This window comes from Sapajus apella, unplaced genomic scaffold (assembly GCF_009761245.1).
Source record: "Sapajus apella isolate SASKATOON/1434 unplaced genomic scaffold, GSC_monkey_1.0 scaffold142, whole genome shotgun sequence".
Taxonomy (NCBI): Eukaryota; Metazoa; Chordata; class Mammalia; order Primates; family Cebidae; genus Sapajus; species Sapajus apella.
The window spans coordinates 1,224,736-1,245,342 of record NW_022437082.1 but is presented as its reverse complement, the minus strand read 5'-3'; the positions used below and the strand labels follow the sequence as shown (position 1 = coordinate 1,245,342).

The window sequence follows — 20,607 nt, the reverse complement described above, 5'->3', positions numbered from 1 at the left end:
GAGAAAGAGGTGCATCTTGACCCAGGGTTCAGGGGACATTCGCATTTGGATGCCAGGATGGAAAGGCTTAAGAGATGGTACAACAAGCAATGGAAACCACATAGCAAAGGCAAGAAAGTTGTGAAGCCCACTCAGAAAACAGTGAGGTCATGTATTTGTCGAGATGTGCTGAGGCAGGAAAAGCTCAGCATTGAATGCCAGGTCAAGGCGTGTGGCCTGATCCTGTAGGCAATAGGGGATATTATATCCAAAAAAGGAAATGATCAAGATGATGGACACTCTGAAGGGCAAGGTACCACTCAGCCAGCAGGGGAAATCAATCTGCCTTCTGATGACAGACATGCAAGTGAGCAATTCTCGGTTTCTATCAGAGACCAGCCACAGAGTGCACAAAGGTACAAGATACTAAATGTCACCCTCAAGGCCTTGTTATATCTGGACAGGGGCCAAAAAGAAATGTCAGGAAGTGGAGACCTGAGATCAAAAATGGGCTAGATATAGAGAGCTGTAATCCCAGCTACTCGGGAGGCTGAGGCAAGAGAATCACTAGAACCCGGGAGGCAGAGGTTGCAGTGAGCTGAGATGGCACCACTGCACTCCAGCCTGGGTGACAGAGTGAGACTCCATCTCGAAAAAAAAAAAAAAAAATCTCCAGGGACTGGGGGAAGGGAGTAATAGTGAGTGTTTAATGGATATGGAGTTGCAGTTTAGAATGATGAGAAAGTTCTGGAAATGGATGGTGGTGACAGTTGCATATTTTGTGAATGTACTTAATGCCAATGAATTGTATACTTAAAAATGGTCAAAATAATTGTGGTACGGATGTGCACTTCTGTCATGATTAGTTATGTTGACCATCTTTTCATGTACTTGTTGGCCATTTATATTTATTCTTGGGAGAGATGTCTATTCATGTCCTTTGTCCATTTTCAAATTTTTTGTGGAAACAGCGTCTCACTATGTTGCTCAGGCTGGTCTTCAACTCCTGATCTCAAGTAATCCTCCTACTTTGGCCTCCCAAAGTGCTGAGATTACAGGCATGAGCCACTATGCCCAGCCTGTCCATTTTTAATTGGATATTTTCATTGTTGAGTTATAGAAGTTCTTTATATTAATCCCTCATCAAATATATGATTTACAAATATTTTCTCCCATTCTGTAGTTTGTTGCCTTTTCATTCTGCTAATAGCATCCTTGATAGCATTCTTTAAAAATTAATTTAATTTAATTTTTTAGAGACTGGGTCTTGCTCTGTCACCCAGGCTGGATTGCAGTGGTGCAATAATGGCTCACTACAGCCTTGTACTCCTGGACTCAGGCCATCTTCCCATCTCAGCCTCCTGAGTAGCTAGGTGATATGGTTTGCATGTTTGTTCCTTCCAAATCTCATGTTGAAATGTGATTCCCAATATTGAAGGTGGGTCCTGGTGGGAGGTGATTTGATCATGGGGGCAGATCCTCATGGATGACTTAGCACCATCCTCTTGGTGATAAGTGAGTTCTTGCTCAGTTCACACAAGATCTGGTTGTTTAAAATCCGGTACCTTCCCCTCACCTCCTTCTCACCCTGTGAGATGGCTGCTCCTGCTTTGCCTTACACCATGACTGTAAACTTCCTGAGGCCCTCACCAGAAGAAGCCAAGCAGATGTTAGTGCCATGCTTGTACAACCTGCAGAGCCATGAACCAATTAAAGTTCTTGTCTTTATAAAATACTCAGTCTCAGATATTCCTTTATAGTAGTACAAGAACAGTGTAATACACTGAGACTACAGGTGTGTACCACAACACTCAACTAATTTTTTTTTTTTCTGAGACAGAGTCTTTCTCTGTTGCCCAGGCTGAAGTGCAGTGGCATGATCTCAGCTCACTGCAACCTCCACCTCCTGGGCTCAAGCAATTTTTTTGCCTCAGCCTCCCGAGTAGCTGGGACTACAGGCATGTGCCACCACACCCGGCTAATTTTTTTTTATTTTTAGTAGAGACAGAGTTTCACCATATTGGCCAGGCTGGTCTCGAACTCCTGACCTCATGATTCACCCTCCTCAGCTTCCCAAAGTGCTGGGATTACAGGCATGAGCCACCACACCTGGCTAACACTCAACTAATTTTTAAAATTTCTTTAGAGTTGGAGTCTCACTATGTTGTCCAGGCTCATCTTGAACTCCTGGCTTCAATCAATCCTGCTTCAGCATCTTAAGTAGCTGGGATTATAGGCACAAGCCACCACACCTAACAATATTATCTTTGATGCACAAAAATTTTCAATTTTGATGAAATCCAATTTATCTATTATTTTTTGTTTTCTTGCCTGTACTTTTTTGGTGTCACATCCATAAGCTTGTCATTAAATACAATGTCATAAAGATTTTCCTCAATATTTTATTCTAAGAGTTTTATGGTTTTAGCTCTTAAATTCAGGTCTTTGATCCATCTTGAATTACATTTTGTATACATTGTAAGATAAGGTTCATGTGCGGTTTTTGTACATCATTTTTTTCTGTCTTATGAGAAGTAAGGGGTTTAAATGATCCAGTATTAGGCATTGGTTCCAAAGTCACTAAAGAACTAGTTAGGGGGCACTGGTCTGATGGCAGGAGAGTGGGCCTCAGCTTTTCCATCTGTAGACTGGGAATAGTATTGCCTGCCTGGAGGGGGTTGAATAATGTCCCCTAAAATTCATGTCTATCAGGAACCTCAGAATGTGACTTTATTTAGAGATAGGATCTTCATTGATATAATTAAAAATCCTGAAATGAGATCATACTCAATTTAGCATGGGTCCTGGTGACCTTATAAGAAGGCCAAGTGAAGACAGAAGCAGAGGTTGGAGTGATGCAGCTACAAGCGTAGCAATGCCGAGGACTTCCTGACAGCAGAAGCTGGAAGAGGCAAGGAAGGAGTCTACCCCAGAGGAAGCATGGTCCTGGTGACATTTTGATTTTGGACTTTCAGCCTCCAAAACTGTGAGAGAATAAATTTCTGTTCTTCACATTGTGGTAATTTGTTGTAGCAGCCACAGGAAACTAATATACCCCCTCATGAAGTATTGAAATTATTAAGTATGAGATTTGTCAAGTGCTTATCACAGTGTTGGGCACATTGCCCAAGGCTTCTCAAGAAATTATTATTCTTCTCATCTCGGGTCTCACTCACAGCTGCCTACATCCACAACACAGAGCAGATCCAGCCACCACCTGACAGTGTGCCCTCCCCAGCCCCACAAGTTCTTTGAGGTCTTGTCGGCTTAAACGGCAGGTGCCTGGCACACCTGTCTTTCTACCAGAGAGAGTGGGGTTGGCTGGACATGAGTTTCAGCCTGGGATTGACCGCTGACTTGCCAGGTGACCTGGCTAAATTCATTTTCCTTCTCTGAATATTACTGCATCTGTAAGATTGTGGCAATGATAGAAATGGTGCCATCCTCCATGGGCTGGGTTGCCGGGAGTACTTGACAAGGTAATGCAGGTGACAGTGCTTGATACTGTGATCATCACAGAGCTCGGAACCTTAGAAATGGTCTTATCCAATCAACACAGCTAACAGAATAAAAAAACAAGGGCCAGAGAAGAAGAGTAACTTGCCCACAGCCACGAAGTGATCTCCTAATACTTCCCCCTGCCCCACTGACATCCAAATGTGGGAGGGACGGTGCCTCAGCTCCTGAACACTGGAACCCACAGACCCACTCCCAGTAGGACTTCCCCCTAAGCTCCAGAGAGGCAGCCCTAGAAGAGAGTGGGTTTCCAGCAGTCTAGTTGAAGAAAGTGTTTTAGACAGTAGAGAGTGATCAACCATGCTCACCAGAGCATGGCCAGCAAACTTTTTCTGTAAAGGACCAGATAGTGAATATTCAGCTTTGTGGGCCATACAATCTGTTACATCTTCTCTACTCTGACCTAGTAGCACAAAAGTAGTTATAGACAGTATGCAAACAACTGGATGTGGCTGTGTGCCCATAACACTCTATGGATACTGAAACCCCCGCTTTTTTTTTGAGACAGGGTCTAACTTTGTTGTCCCGCCTGGAGTGTAGTGGCATGATCATGGCTTACTGCAGTCTCAACCTCCAGGGCTCAAATCATTCTCCTGCCTCAGCCTCCCAAGTAACTGGGACTGCAGGTGCATGCCACCATGCCTGGCTAACTTTTAATTTTTTGTAGAGATGAGATCTTGCTATGTTGCCTAGGCTGGTATGGAATTCCTGGGCTCAAATGATACTCCCACCTTGGCCTCTCAACTGAGATACTAAAAAGTAAGTGTCACATCATTTTCATGTGTCACAAAATAATCTTCGTTTTTATTTTTCTCAACCATTCTTTGTTTAGGGGTCACGTGAAAACAGGCAGCGGGCAGAACTTGGCTCAGTGGCCTTAGTTTGCCCAGCCATGGTCTCAGCTTTGAGATGGATAGGAATGCCTTATCCCTCCCCAGGCCAAGTACATTGAAAATTTGGAGAGTAGGGCCCTGGCAAAGGTAGTTTTCAAAGCTTCCCTGATACCCAGCAATTCATGTGTATACCCAAGAGAAATGAGAACACATGTCCACCAGAAAGCTTGTCTGTACATGCATGTTCATAGCAGCATCATTCGCAATAGCTGCAAATTGGAAACAACCCAAATGTCTATCTACTGATGAATAGATAAACAACATGTGGTATTATACAATTGAATATTATTCAGCCATAAAAGACATGAAATTCTGATACACAGTAGAACATGAACCAGCCTCAAAAACGCTATGCTTAGTGAAAGAAGCCAGGCTCAAAACACCACATATTATATGGTTCCATTTATACAAAATGTCCATAATAGGCAAAATCCATAAAGACAGAAAGATTAGTGGTTGCCAGTGGCTGGTGGAGGGCTAATGGGGATTAACTGCTTAATGGGTCTGGGATTTCCTTTTGGGGTGATGAAATGTTCTGGAACTAGATGGAGGTGATAGTTGCACAATATTGCAAACGTAGTACATCCCACTAAATTGTACACTTTTAAAGGGTTAATTTTATGTTATATGAATTTTACCTCAATTTAAAGGGGAAAAAAAGGCTTCCTCAAAGATTCTGTCATGCTGGTAGGGTTGAGAAATAGGACCAATGTGAGGAGACAGCAAATTGCAAATCAAGTTGAACTCAAATCTGGATTCAAAGCTCAGCATTAAGGTGGACTCAGCATAGGGGATGTGGGAGTAGAAGGGATGGATCCTGAGCACTTCCTAGGCTGGGAACAGTGTGTCCTTTTATGGCCTGAGTGATAAACTGGGGCCGGCCAGGTGAAGGAAGGAGGGCAAGTTATTCCAGACAGGTGGAACGGTGGGGTCAGGTAGGTGACGGTTGGGTGGGGATGCAGAAGGGAAGCTGGAATGAGATGAGGAGTTAGATAGGGAGGCCGGGTCGGATCAGATCATGTGGGGCTCTGTAGACCATGAACAGATACTTGAATTTACTGTGAGTGAGACAGAGGGCCTGGGACATGAGACTGGAGGGTTTTAAGCAAGGGAACAACATGATCTGATTTACTTTTTGTTGGAAACAGATGCTCCGTGCTGCAAAGAAAAATTAGCACTGAGACAAAGAATTTTTCAGCAATGCAAATTTTTACTTCCTGGACTGCAGGAAGGGTACCCTTGCTAGCCATGTTGCCACAAGAGTACAATGAATAAAAGAAAAGCAAACATATTTATTCCTTACGCATCTGGGTTTGTCCTCACTGCTGTGTCTGATCTCCCTTGGTTGGAGGCAGACCTCACAATTTAAATTAAAACCTGATTGGCTAATAACTTAAAACTTTTCTAAACAGGTAAAAACAATGGTAAGCTGGGACATGCCTGTGAGCATGTCCAGCACAGATATCTTGGTGAAAGTACAAGGATATAGAATGTACTATGTGCCTGTAATCATGGCATGTCTAACAGCTACATAGGATAGGGCTTAACAAAGAGTTGTTAACACACTTATGATTTATTCTTTAACAAGAAAGGAAACTTTAAAGAGGAACTTTTCTACTTTCAACACTTTTTAAGAAGCTCCCTGCGGTTGCTGGGTTAAAAAAAAAAAAAAAGGGCTGGAGGAGGTTGCTGTGCAGTGATTCGGGGCAAGGATGAGTGTATACATCCAGGACTTTTGGGGGCAGAGTTCTCAGGATTTGGTAATGGAGTGGGTGAGACCAGAGTAGGGGTGCAAGGCTGCTTCCCAGGTTTGGGGCCCTAGCAACTGGGAGATTGGTGGTGACATTTACTAAGGTGGGGGAACACTCGTGGGAGGAGCAGAGGGGTTTGGGGGACAGGAAAGGACAGTTCTTTTGTGTACATTGCAATGTGTCTGCAAAAGTCATTTTTGAACAAAATGTTGTGGAATTGGATGCCAAATTCCACATTTGTGTTCTGTAACATTTTCTGGGAGGGTTCTTGGGCTGCTTCAATTACATGAAAAGACTTAATACAAAGAGACCAACAGTTGGTTTCTGTGGTTTGAGTCCCCTGAGTGCTTCAGGGAGACTTCACTGGGTAAGTCAAATATAGGCCTAGTCTGCATTTGGGAGGCAAATGTTAAGTCCTGTTCCCACAGAGGTCAGGATTTGGAGAAGAAAATACTGCCTCAAAAATATTACAGAGAAATATGATATTCCTTGCCAAGTGGTTATGCAAATTCCATATTAACTCGACTGAGCACTAGAAAGAAATTTACAGAACAGTCTCTCACATTAGGAAAACATGCAGGTATAAGGTTTTGCCCTGCCTGACTTGGCACGCACAGGCTTCCTGAAGATGGCTGGCTGTTCTGCATTTAGATTTCCAAGGAAGAGGATGCCTTCCCATAATAATGAGCCTTGAAATGAAGTCGTGACCCACTGGCTTTGGCATTGTCTTCTTTTCTTTTAGGATCGTAGTCACCATGGCCATTATTGCCAATATCATCACCATCGTGTGGTCATTGGTGTGTTAAGAAAATTCCTCAAATCACCAATGGGAATCCTAACAGGAATCAAAAAGATCAGATGATTTATATCTCATTGAAATTGGTTGCATTACATTACAGAGGGTCCCCTTTGGGAGTGAGCAACTCGGCTGCATGTAAGACAGGAGTGATCGGTGGTGCTGGTGCTAAGGGGTTGTTGCTCTGCAGAAACACAGAAATGGAAGATGACTCTGCTGTCTGTGAAGCCGCTGCTCCTGACTCACCATGCTGGGCTGTTTCTGGGACAAGCAGGCAGAGCAGGAGAGTCTCCATGCTGCCTCGCCCAGTGGAAGCATTCGCAGGACTCCTGCATTGCCTCCTCCTTCTGCTCCCTCCCTCTACTCCCCAACCCCAGTCTCTTCTCCATTCTCCCTAGCTTTTCACTCTAATGGCTCCGTCACCTAGAGCATATTTTGGGTTCTGTACAACAGAGTCCTGAGACTCCATGCAGAAATGAAACTATGGAATGGCAATCTGATCTTATCACTCAGCAGCACCACCCCATCCCCACTGAAAACTCCTGGAGGTTCATGGTTGCCTTTGAGTGGAGTCCAATCTTCACCCGGCCTACAAGTCCTCTGTGACCTGGTTCCAGCTAACTCGATTCCTGTGTTGCGCTTCCTCTCATTTCAGCAGTTCTCTCATAACAGCCTTCTATTTGCAGGGCGAACCATTACTTCTTTGAGTCATCTCTACCCTGACCATGCACTGGGAGAGGAGCTGCGCCTCTGTGTTCCCATCACACTGTGTGTTCACCTCTCTAACCACCTGCATCACACAGAGTAGTAATTGCCTATCATCGGTCTCCGCCCTTGGACTTCCTTTTCTTCCCTGTCCTGAGAACAGGGCCAGCCCTAAACACCCAGCCCCTCTTTTCTATGGCAACTGCTACCTCCACCACATCCAGACCAGGAATCCAAACTCCTCTCTCCAGCCCCACAGTCCCCAGCCTCTCTCGCTACGTGATGCCAGTAGCACTCCGGTAGACCAGTTCCCTGTCACTGTCTCTTAATACTCAAAAGCCTTCAATGGCTCCTCCTCTGTTCTCAGAAGCAAATCTTTTCTCATTAGCATGGCATTCAAAGCCCTGCCTGTCCTCACCATACTATAAAATCCAAGAGAGGAGAGAATAAGAAGGCTATGGAGAGGCGGAGGAGACTACAGGATAAAGTGCTTACAACTCAAAAAATAGCAGAGGGAACATTGTTTTAGAATGCATTTTCAAGGGCTTCTGTTTACATATGGGGTGTGTTCCAAAAATTTCTATGTATCTGGGCCTGGGTGGGGGCTGAATATTGTTGGGATAGCCAGTGGTTCCCAGACTTGTGCATTTCACAAATGAGTAGATTTCTTTTTCTTTTCTTTCTTTTTTTTTTTTTTTCCCCTTTGGTTTGGGGACGGGTGGGGTTGCCAACTTCTTATTTTGCAAAGTAAGCATATTAAACAAAACACTACCATCTTTTCATGAAATAAAAGAACTTTTGTGTATCAAAACAAGTTCATAATTTCAAGATAAAGGTCAATACTCTAGCTTTATGGGGGGAAACTTGCCACGACACCCTCATGTTTCATGTTTCTCCTGAGACTGGTGAAACTTGACTGTGAAGTCAGGCATTTGGGAATATTGCTGTAGAGCCTGGTGCGCCCCTCCCCCCATTCAGCCAGGGCTGTTTGGATGCCCCACTGAGATGCAAGCGAGTCTTTGTCTCTTAATTGCCCTGCATGGCAGGGAGTGAGGTAGGAAGGGAGGGTGTTCTATCCCTTTGTACCCAGCCAGGGCTCTCAAACTGGTTTGGTTAGAGGGATTAAGCTGGAAGGCTCTGGAAGGGTAGAGGAAGCCCTGAGCACCAGCAGAGCTGCTTTGGGTCCCAGGGCACAGAAGGTGACCTTAAGTTGGGACAAGGCCTTTGTCCCTCCCCTCACTCCCACGTGGACTCCCTCTCAGCTCTGGTCCCAAAGGATCTGTGGTGGGGTGGGTATTCAGGAAGGGGTGCTGTCAGCATGGACAGCGATGCTCTCCTGATGGGCAATCTTCAACAGTGGCGGGGGTGGTGGCAAGGCCCTTCCATGGCTGATTTTGATCACGGGTGAGGAAGGCCACCGAGGGACCCAGACAGCTGATTTGGAATTTATTATTGTTTTTTATTTTTCTGTGCTCTACACATTCAGAGAATGTTCTTTAGTAATGTGCTACAGAAACGATTCCTGAAAGTATAGTCTTTGGGGAATTTGGAACCCAGTCCCACGAATACCTGGCTGGCCCACATAATCCTACTTACCTGAAACTGGTGTAAACCCACCCAGCCCCGTATATGTGCCTCTCCTGTTTTCCCAGGCTACACTGGTGGCTGTTTTTTCATACCACACTTCTCTGCCTGGGCCAGAGCTTGGGAAAGGTGGACATTATTAGGAGAGAATCTTATGAGGTCAAATGGTTTTCCAATGGGTGGCAGTTTTCAGGCTACGAGAAGTTCTGGAAGGAACTAGGTATGGCAAGAGGATGGGAACAAGGGAGTGGTGTGTAGACGACACAGGCTCAGGCAAGAGTGGGTCCTAGAACCCATGTGCATTGGCAACAGGGAATATGTATGTATGTGTGGGGGCAGAAAGCACAGATAATGGCTTTGAAAAATTTTTCTTTTATAATAACTTTTTTTTTCTCCTGGGAAATATAAACTAAGTTTGGTAGGTGCACCCAGACCGTGATTTTTAAGTGTACAATTTCCTGTACATAAATCAATAGCATGTTCAATTGCAATTCAGCAGGGTAGCAGTACCTGTCTGAGAGGTTCACTGAGTTCCCAGCAGGTCTTCAGTCGAGCAGGGAAATCAGCCCTCTCTAACTCACATTAACCTAACTTACAAGAGACTGAGAGACAAACCAGGACCAAGATAACTTATTTTACAAAGGGTATCTGGTAGGATAATTGATCTCAGAAATTTGCAATATTTTGATTAAGGAACTATTTGGGGGTATCTTTTGGCGACAATGATAAACATTGTCCTTTCCTTTTCGTTCTTATTTCTGTGTCAGAGTGGATCATCTATGCTCATTTCGTGCTTTAGAGGAGCACACACTTAAGGTCCTACACCATCCCCTGCTAATATTCATCCTTGCCATGGATCGATCTGCTAGAATGGAGGTCAGCAAACTTCTTCTGTAAAGGGTTAGACAGTAAATATTTTAGGTTTTGTGGGCCCCATGGTCTCTATCACAACTGTTCAACTCCACCGTGGTAGCATGAAAGCCACCATAGGGAATACAGAAACTAATGGGCATGGCTTTGTTACCATAAACTTCATGGACCCTTAAATTTGCATTTTGTATTACTTTCCCTTGTCATAACATTGTTTTGATTTTTTTTCCAACCATTTAAAAATGCAAGCACTACTTTTAGCTGGAAGGCTGTACAAATAAGTGGAAGTAGGATTTGGCCCATGGGGTGTAGTTTGAGAACTAGTCTTTAGCTAGAAGATAGTCTTACTGCATATGGCATTGTGGTACATTTACCAGCTAGAGTTCCAATAGAGTGTGACTGTCCACTGCATATTGACTGACATGGCCTCAAACTTAGAGGTTATATTCTTCTCACCTCCTTGGTGTAGATGAGTGTGTATGCATCAGGGTTTACTCATCATATCCTGAAAGATTCCTGGAGACCAGAAAATCTAGTGCCCTCCTGGTACAGATGGTACCACCAGGGCCTTTGAAATGACTCAGGGCACTTAGACTTAGTTACAAAGGTTGGGGAGTGTTCACAGCCTGGAAAACACAGTAACCTTCTGACCTCACAGTGGCCACTATTTCCTTAGGTGTCACTAGATTGATCAGTTATGTTCCCTGCCCGCTGTCACTGTGTGCAGGCTGTCCAGTTTTCACTCTGTTGGGTTTCGCCAGGATTTGTACCCGGTTTGGCTGTACAGCACACATTCTTAGCCATTCATCAGCTGGGGTTCCTAGTGGTACCCTCCCCCTTTGACATGAGAGTAGACCTGGCTAAGTCCCCAACCTCAAGGAATCTCCTTTTTGCTGCTTTTTCCTCGTTAATTATCAGGTGATACATAAGGCATTGTGAGGAATAAAAATTAAGGGTAAAATGCATGGAATCTCCCACGTGTACAGTGTGTGTTCAATAACTACCAGCTATTTCTGTTAATTCTGCAGCTAGAACGGAATAATATTCCATTCATAGAGTAATTAATGCCCTGAACATGGGAAGACCGACTCCTCATATGCTGTGTTGTTTCTGCAGCCCCGAGATTCAGGGCAATGGATGTAAGCCACAGGGGAGATTTGGGCTCCATCTCAGTGAGAACCCAACCCCCCACTGTTGCTCAGGAGTTGGTGGGAGCCATTGAGGGGGATGACTATGGCAGCGAGGGCTGGGTTGGGGGCACAGGAAAGCTGCCGAACGGATACTGAGGCAAAGTGGTAGTAGCCGCCCTCTAATGAGGCTGTGACTCTGGGAAGGTGGTGCCGCATAATGGCAGGGACAGGCTCATGCTGCCACTGCGGAGAGCAGCGGCGCTTCCTCTTTGTCTTCGAGAGGTGGTTGCAGCTGGGGCTCTTCTTGGGAGCGTTCCCATCAACGGCTGCAGCGGGCATTTTGCTAGTCTGCACACTGTTGGAACCTGATTTCTTCGGGTAGGTTTGCGGGGGTTCATGGGAAAGGACTGCAGCGCGTTTGTCGGTCTTATCGAGCAGGTTTTTCAGATCGACCCTGCAGATGTGAACTTGCACTTTCAGCGCATTCATCAAAGGCACGAGAGAACTGACCGAGTCCCTACCCCACGTCTCCAGAGCCCGTGGCGCTCCGGCTCCAGGCCGCCCCCACCCTCCCCTCTCTCCCACCCGGGCGCCCCCGGCGTCATTTCCTCGGTACGTGCCACTAATTGCCGACTGCAGCCAGCCACGAAAACGGCCCTTTTCTTCAGTCTCCGGCCAGGGTCCCACTATGGTCTCCTGCAGGGAACGGCGAGTGGGGACGGGGGGGGGGGCTCCGTGCTGGACGGTGGCTGGAGGGGTCCCGAGGGAACAACCTTTCACCGGGAGAACATCAAGGCCAGAAGGGGAAGAGCCCTGCTCAAGGTCACCCAGGAGGAAATCGGCACCCACTGCCGCTGCCGCCTCCCGCTCCCCGGCACTGGCGACTCACTGCTGCGGATCCGCGGGGCCACCTCCGAGACTGCGGTCTCGAGGATCCGGCTGGGACAAGGTCTGCGGACCGCGCGCTGCCACCGTGCCCAGCCCAACCCAACCCAGACCCCTCTACCCACAGGCGCCCGCGGGCCACGCCCCTCGCCCGGAGCCCTGCCTCCAGACCGCGGCCCCGCCCCCGACACGGCAGCCTCGCCCCGCCCCCTGGCCTAACCCCATCCGGGGCGCCTCCAGGCGCCGGCGCTCGCGCGCGCCCGACCTCCACCCTACCAGGACCGTGCTGCGCCGCGCGCGCGCCGGCTCTGGGCGGGGCCCTGCAGAGGCGGCGGGGCTCCTCCTCCCGCTCCTCCTCAGCCTCCCCTTAGGGCGCTCTCGCGGTAACTGTGCTCCTCCGGGGCCCTCCGCCTGCTCCCAGCCATGGTGGCCTGGCGCTCGGCGTTCCTTGTCTGCCTCGCTTTCTCCTTGGCCACCCTGGTCCAAAGAGGTAAGGCGGGCGGGGGGCGCGCGGGGACCCCGCCCTGTGGGCCCGGGGGTCGCTCTGCGCATGAGCGACGCGGTCCCCGCCTCGCGGGCCTGCGGTGGTGGCCACCGGGCGGCCGGGCTGTGGGAGGTGGAGCGGCGGGGATCCGAGCCCCGGGTCCGTGGGGGCTGACTCCGCCCCGGTCCCAGTAGCCGGAGACGAGGGGTGGGAGCCCTCCTGACGCTGGGCTGTAAACAGCGGGATGGGCCCCCTAAAATCCTGAACGAGCAGGTGTCACCACTGGTGACAACAGCGGTCCCCATGAGTTCGCCTTTGAGAAAACCTTGAAGAGAGCAGTCTTTTTCGAAATTTGCTGCGAGGCCACCGAAAGCAGAAGCACCTGGGGAACTTCCTAGGTGGATTCCTACCCCTTTCGTCGGGATCACAGCAGGCATGGGGTGCGGGGGGATCAGGGAGCTGTACGTCTAACCAGCTCCCTAGGTGCTTCTGCCGTCCACTCCAGTTTTTGAGACTTTGGTCATGTTTTGCCAAGGAACAGGACAGTGGAATGCTGCTGAATCAAGGAAGCAAGTTTCTTAGACCCTCTGCTACTCAAAATGTGCTCCAGGGCCCAGCCGCATAGGCATCACCTGGGAGCTTGTAAGAACTGCTGCATCTCACGCCCCGCCCCTGACCTACTGAGTCTGATTCTGCATTTCAACTAGATCAGCGGGTAATTCTCAGGCACATTCAACTTTGAGAAGCATCTTCTTAGAATAAATGCAGTCTGTGGTTAAAAATAGGGTCTTAAACATGTACCAACAGAATCTTCTTACACTTATTTATATCCCATGTCCCCATCAGAAAAAGGGATTAAGGGAAACACTGTAATTGAACATGAATTATGCTCTTACAATAAAAGCTAACCCAGCTGGTGGAAAATATATGAGCTCAGGACACACACACACACACACACACGCACACTTACTTTGTCCTAGTATTGAGTTCCTGTAAGATTTATCTCACATAAAGGAACACTGATAAACAGTGTATGGTACTAGCCAAGCCACTTTTGCAAAAGATGCAGAAATGTTTTTCATGTGGGCAACCCATCTGGAGTTGATTCACGAGGAGCCAGTTAACATTCTACAGAGGTGCCAGGCTCTGTTCTAGGAACTGATGATGCAGTAGTGAACAAAACTGAGACTGTCTTCATGGAGCTGATGTCCTGGTCCAGGCAGAAAATAAGCACAACACTGAAATCTATACAGTATTGTCAGTGCTGTGTAGAAAAATAAAGGAAGTTAGAGGGGTAAAGACTTGATGAATTTTCTTTTGCATTTTCCCTGTGGGGATAAAATTTTTATTTTGTCTATAATGCATTTGTGGGAAAACATGATCATTTGATTGACTTGCATCTAATGACATGGAAATCTTGAAAGTGTTACCACAAAAAAAGTTGGAAAAATGGTATTCCCTTCAAGGCTGTGTTCTGAAAGTCTTCAACATGATGTGAACATTGACAAGGTGGGGAATAGAAATGATTGGGTTTCAGATTTGCACATTACAATTGTTGATTTAAGAGGGGATAGAGGAGACAAAACCAGTACAACTGTTTTACAATTGAGGAAACATATGCACAGAGAGGTGAAGTAACTTGCCCTAGGTCACACAGTGATTGGCAGAATTATGATTTGATCCAAGGTTTGTCTGACTGCAGCCACTGCCTTTAAGCCATAGGCATATGCCTTTGCGCCTGGAGGCTACCCCACTTCTGCCACTTAGGGACCATGGGAAAATGAGTTCTCTCAACCTATTTGCTCATCCATGTGATGCCTGACAATCACAAAGGTGTTTTGAGGGGACCAGGCTTAGATCTGCAGCCTTGCTCCCAGCTACCAGCTCCTGAGTGCTTCCTGTGTGCCAGGCACTTCACATATATTGCTTTAAATTGCCTTGACAATTTTGCAGGCTACATATTATCACTGCCTTTCAGAAAAATCAGGGTACCCTGGTCACACAGCTCAGAAGACATACAGCCAGGATTCAACCCAGATAAGACCACTACCCAAGGATCTTTTATTGTTGTTTAAATTAAAAAACCCAAACCAGAAGAAGCTTTGGTTTCAAGGTAAGGGCCCAGTTTTCTGGATCTTCTGTCCAAAATAAGATAATGAGATTTTTAGGGCCAGGTGCAGTGGCTCATGCCTGTAATCCCAGCACTTTCGGAAGCAATGTGGGCAGATCACCTGAGGTCGGGAGTTTGAGACCACCCTGACCAACATGAAGAAACGCCATCTCTACTAAAAATACAAAATTAGCTGGGCATGGTGATGCATGCCTGTAATCCCAGCTACTCGGGAGGCTGAGGCAGGAGAATCCCTTGAACCCAGGAGGCAGAGGTTGCAGTGAGGCAAGATCGTGCCATTGCACTCCAACCTGGGCAACAAAAGTGAAGCTCTGTCTCAAAAATAATATTTTTGCATTGTCGGTTTTCTCCGGTCCTCGTTAGTGGGATGTGGCTGAGAAACCCTGGCAGATTTCAGAAAGCATGGAGAAGCAGCTCTGCATAATCTAAGAAATCCTTCCAGGCTCTCGCAAGTACCAAGTAGCGGCTGCCTGTAGGCTCCCAGGAGTTTAAAGGGTGGTTAACATGTTATCTTTCTTCCAATTACAGAGGACTTTTCAGTCTGCTGTGTATTTTACTAGTTCCAAAAAGTCCTCTGAGGACAGTATGCTGCCTGTATGTGACTCCAGAAATGGGAAGCTATTCTTTTGAGCAGTAGGGAGAAGACTGTCAGTGATGTAGATGGGTAGTAATCTTAATAGGAGCTTCATTTCTGGAAACCCTTCTATACACCAGGCCCTCAGTCCCTTGCCACATTTACTCTGAACTGTTGGCACCATGACCCATGTCACCTCTTGATGTCCATAGTGGCCCTTTTACATATAGTCCTAAAGGTAACTGGTTGGTAACCCACTTCTCAGATGAAAAATATGGGGCCCAGAGAGGTTTAGGAACTTAACCAAGATTGCGTTTAGCTGAACCGGATTTGAACTCAGGTTTATCTGCATAACCAGAACAGAAGGCATGAACACAGATACATTCATGGATCAGGCAGGTCATAGGAATGTGAGAAGTGGTCAAGAGTAAGTGTGATGGGGGGCCGGGCACGGTGGCTCATGCCTGTAATCTCAGCACTTTGGGAGGCTGAGGCTGCCAGATTGCTTGAGCTCAGGAGTTTGAGACCAGCCTGGGCAACATAACAAGAGCTCCATCTCTACAAAACAAACAAACAAACAAACAAACAAAAATACAAAAATTAGCCAGGCATGATGGCATATGTCTGTAGTCCCAGCTACTTGGGAGGTGGATTGCTTGAGCCTGGGAGGCAGAGGTTGCAGTGAGCCAAGATAGCACCACTGCACTCCAGCCTGGGTGACAGAGCGAGACCCTATTTCAAAAACAAAAACAAACGCCCACACACAAAAGAATAAGCATGATGAGCATGTTGGCAAGCCGCCAAGTGCCTGCTCCCTTAAAAGAGGTCCAGCTTACACATGGAGTGTAGGCTTTAAAGTGCACCTGACCAGTGCTGCTATGACTCTGTCCCATTCACCTAACTGCTCAGCACCACAGTTTCCTCATCTGTGAAGTAGGGATAGCAACACTGTCTACCTCATGGGGTGGATATTAGGATTAAATGAGTAGAAACTTATAAAGTGTTTAGCACAGCACCTGGCTCCAACTGAGCCAGACATTTCGAGCCGTATTTTAAAAATACATGATACAAATCTTGAAAGGCATCCTTTATACAAAACGTCCAGAGTTGGCAAATCTAGAGAGACAGAAAGTAGATTAGTGGTTGCCAGCAGCTGGGATGAAGGGGGATGAGGAGTGACTGTTTAATGGGCGTGGGGTTTCTGTTTGGGATGATGACAATATTCTGGAACTAGATAGAGGTTATAATTGCACAATATGTGAATGTACTAAAAACCATGAATTGTACACTTTAAAAGGCTGAATTGTGGCAGGGCGTGGTGGCTCATGCCTGTAATCCCAGCATGTTGGGAGGCCGAGGCAGGTGGATCACCTGAGGTCAGGAGTTCGGTACCAGTCTGGCCAACATGGCAAAACCCTGTCTCTACAAAAAATACAAAAATTATCCAAGCATAGTAGTACACACCTGTAGTCCCAGCTACTTGGGAGGCTAAGGCACAAGAATTACTTGAATCCAGGAGGCAGAGGCTGCAGTGAGCCGAGATCATGCCACTGCACTCCAGTCTGGGCAACAGAGTGAGAGTCTGCCTCAAAACACAACAAAAAAAGGACTGAATTGTATGGGAGCTATATCTTCATTTAAAAATTCACTGTGTACTGACTTGCACACTTTAAAAGGGTGAATTGTTAGGAATTACATTGCCATTTAAAAAAATTCACTGTATAGTCCAAGCAGAATAAATGTCAGAAGTAGCAACATGTTATTCCTGGTTTGAGGTTGTTTTCAGGGTCCTTGAGCTTGGTTCAGGTAGGGGGTAAGAGCAAAGTGGGCCCCAAGTGTTGGCAGTGCTGAGATGCCAGGCTGGGATCCAGGCAAAAGCCTCATGGGCTGACTTGGGGTATTAGGCTGAGCCAGATGGCCCCAAAGACATCTGCAGGGTTGGCCCAGAGATGCTTAACCCTGCCTGCCCAAGTTCAGGAATGGTCCATGGAAAAGTGGCGTGATGGGGAGAGGGAGAACGTCCCTTTCCTGGATGGCTCCAGGCTCACTGTTATTGGCACTAGTCAGTTGCTGCACTGGTCTGGTGGAAGGTCTGGGGACTCTGCCTGTTAGTCTCACCTGCTTAGAGTGGTTTTCAGCCTTTTCTTGCTGTCACAGGTCACTTCCCTATCCCTTCCAGTACTTTGGACACAGGGTAACTCAAATGTGTGTGTGTGTTTGTTTGTTTGAGGCGGAGTCTTGCTCTGTCGCCCAGGCTGGAGTGCAATGGTGCAATCTTACAACCTCCACCTCCCAGGTTCAAGCAATTCTCCTGTCTCAGCCTCCTGAGTAGCTGGAATTACAGGAGCCCATCACCACACCCAGCCAATTTTTTTTGTATTTTTAGTAGAGACGGGGTTTCACCATGTTGGTCAGGCTGATCTCGAACTCCTGACCTCAGGTGATCCGCCTGCCTCGCCCTCCCAAAGTGCTGGGATTACAGGTGTGAACCACCACACCCAGCCCGTGTGTGTTTGTTTTTAAACACACGCAGAAAGCATTCAAGAGTCAGCATCAGAGGCATTGAGGAAGGGCCTGAAGTTGCCTTCAGTGGAGATGATGCTGAATAGGCCCATTTTGGCTGCTCTGAAGGGAGTGTTGGGAGGAGCTGGGCTTGGTTCTTGTGCATTCAGGATACCTTCCAGATACACCAACTTTCCTGTTCTGTTCTTTTCCCCACATGGTGTTTTGCTTTTCCTGCTGTGTGTCTGCTCTGAGGTTTTGTACTTTGCACATTATTCCTCTTCTGCTCTGGGGTGCCTGGGAGGACTGGCTCAAGGGGTTCCTGTCCCCCAGTCCAAACTGGTCCCTCCCTGAGGCTAGGTCCACTGACTGGTGAGTGTTGGTTTGTGTGTAAAAGCTTAACGTCATCATACACACCTATCAAGAATGGGCTGGAAAAGCTTTCATGTAGGCAGGTTCCCACATGGAATGGGGTGGGAAGCTGTGGTAGAAAGAAGAATAATGAGCCCCCAAAGATGTCCATGTCCTGATCTCTGGAACCTGTGAATATGTTAGGCTCCATGGCAAGGGAAATTCAGTAAGGTAGCAGATGGAATTCAAGCTTCCAGTCAGCTGACTTTAAAATAATATTATCCTGGATTATCCAGGTGGGCCCAATGTCATCACCTGGGTTCTTTAAATACAGAAGAGGGTGGTAGAAAAGTCGGGAGTTAGAGCCATGTCATATGCAAAGGACTTGCCCAGACATTACTGTCTCTGAAGATAGAGGAAGGGACCAAGAGCCAAGGACCACACAGCCTCTAGAAGCTGGAAAAGGCAAGGGAACAGATTTTTCTCTAACGCCTCCGGAAGGAACACAGCCCTGCCCACACCTTGAGTTTAGCCCAGTGAGACCTGGGTTGGACTTTTGTCTCCAGAACTGTGAGATAATAAATGTGTATTGTTTTAAACTGTTGAATACAGTGTATTTTGTTATAGCCAAAACAGGACGCTAATAAAGAGCTAAGAGTTACATACTAGCATCCTCTTCCTCTTTGAAAAACTAGTATGTGATGTTTCCTTACATTGTTCAGTTTTACCATTTTAAAATCAATCCCTAGAATGTTCTAAGTTCAGTATTTTAAAATAAATGTGCAGAAAATTGGGTTGTAGTGATGTTTTTGGTGTAGCAATTAATGTTTAGAAGCATCTCCAAGGACCCAGGAAGGTAGTTGGATTTCTGGTGCTTGCATTTGATTCCAAACTGCTTTACAAGGAGATCAGAGCCTGCACGTCTGCTTTGGAGCATGGCCTATGCAGGCCACCTGCAGTGGGGGCCACTGGCTGTCTCCAGAGGCCTTTCCCACCCTTTCCCTCCAGTCCTGATGGCCGCACTTGAAACAGGATGCAGCCTGGGGCCAGCAGACACAGGGTTTCTGATTTGTCTCCTGGCTGCCCTTATCAGTGCTATGGCTTCAGTTCATTGTGTTGATTTTCTCTCCCTCAAGGTGGGTGTCATGGGTGTGGGGACAGGACCAGACAGGAACGGGTGCACCTGAATCCCTCACTCCCACCTCAACCAGTGTTTTTGTTTGTTTGTTTTGTGAAAGCAAGTTTATTTATATTATTATTATATTTTTCTGTTGGAGTGTTGCTCTTGTCACCCAGGCTGGAGTGCAGTAGCGCAATCTTGGCTCACTGCAACCTCCGCCTCCTGGGTTCAAGTGATTCTCCTGCTTCAGCCTCCAAGTAGATGGGATTACAGGTGCCACAACCACACCCAGCTAACTTTTGTATTTTTAGTAGAGATGGGGTTTCTCCATGTTGGCCAGGCTGGTCTCAAACTCCTGACCTCAGTTGATCCACCTGCTATGGCCTCCCAAAGTGCTGGGATTACAGGTGTGAGCCACCGCTCCTGGCCTGAAAGCACGTTTATTAAGAAGGTAAAGGAATGAAAGAATGGCTGCTCCATAGGGAGAACAGCTCCACTTCAATCAGTTTTGACCTTTGTTTTGATTAGTTTTCTACTTCGGGCTTCTCACAAGATGTCAGAATGTTCTGCAGCTTTATAGCAGAAATATCTTTGAAAACTGCTGTAGTTGAATCCTGCAGTTATGACACCCTGTTCAGTGAACATCTGTGTAGAGGAGAGGCTAGAAGACATCGAGCTGTTATTGTTAGGCGGTTGTATTTGGGATTATTTTCTAAATTAGAGGCGATACTCTCCACAGGAAATCTTACTGCAGTGTGGAATTTTTTACCACCAAAATAGTGCCCAGGCACAGCGGAGTTCATTTTGACACTCTCCTTTTTTTTTTTTTATTGCTGCGTCAGCTAGCCTGGGATGGTGGGGACTATATTCGGTATTTCTTTCGACAGTATGGCAATATGGGGAAAAAAAAACAACTGAGATTTGAATGACTCTTGAGATACTGAGGAAACCCATGGGCTAACCCCAAGGAGGCCAGAGAACAAAGAAACCCTTTGATGAAGCTCATACCAGTCAGCGGCCTGGGGCACAGAGAGTGGATCTGAAGGGCAGATGGTGAGCAGCAGGTCTCATCCTGGATGAGCAGCCAGGGCCCATCTGGGGGCACTGTGGGCGAAACAGAGCAGGGTAAAGGATGTACCTCCTCAAGGAGATTAAAGTCCAGACAGACCTGGAAGCAACTATACATAGCCACATGTATCTTAAAAGATGCACAAGGATTCCATTGTTGCTATCTGCCAAGAAGACACTTGCCCCCATTCTCCCAAGTTGAAAGCCATTGCTGTCACCTATTCCTGCATAATGAACCTCCTCACATTTTTTTTTTTTTTTTTTTTTT

At 46.9% G+C, this 20,607-nt stretch overlaps 1 protein-coding gene and 1 pseudogene across 5 annotated transcripts in view; one reads left to right on the top strand and one right to left on the bottom strand.

Annotated features, from left to right (window-relative positions):
• Positions 1-9,101: 9,101 nt before the first annotated feature.
• On the bottom strand, positions 9,102-9,178 carry LOC116540610 (annotated as a pseudogene).
• Positions 9,179-12,301: 3,123 nt separating this feature from the next.
• The window catches only part of CD99L2 (CD99 molecule like 2), a 135,253-nt gene continuing 126,947 nt past the window's right edge, over positions 12,302-20,607 (top strand). For all 5 annotated transcript variants that reach the window (XM_032264104.1, XM_032264102.1, XM_032264103.1 and 2 more), the window contains exon 1: positions 12,302-12,599. In XM_032264104.1, the coding sequence (XP_032119995.1) occupies positions 12,533-12,599 (67 nt within the window). In that variant the 5' untranslated portion in view covers positions 12,302-12,532. The remainder of the gene's footprint in view (positions 12,600-20,607) is intronic.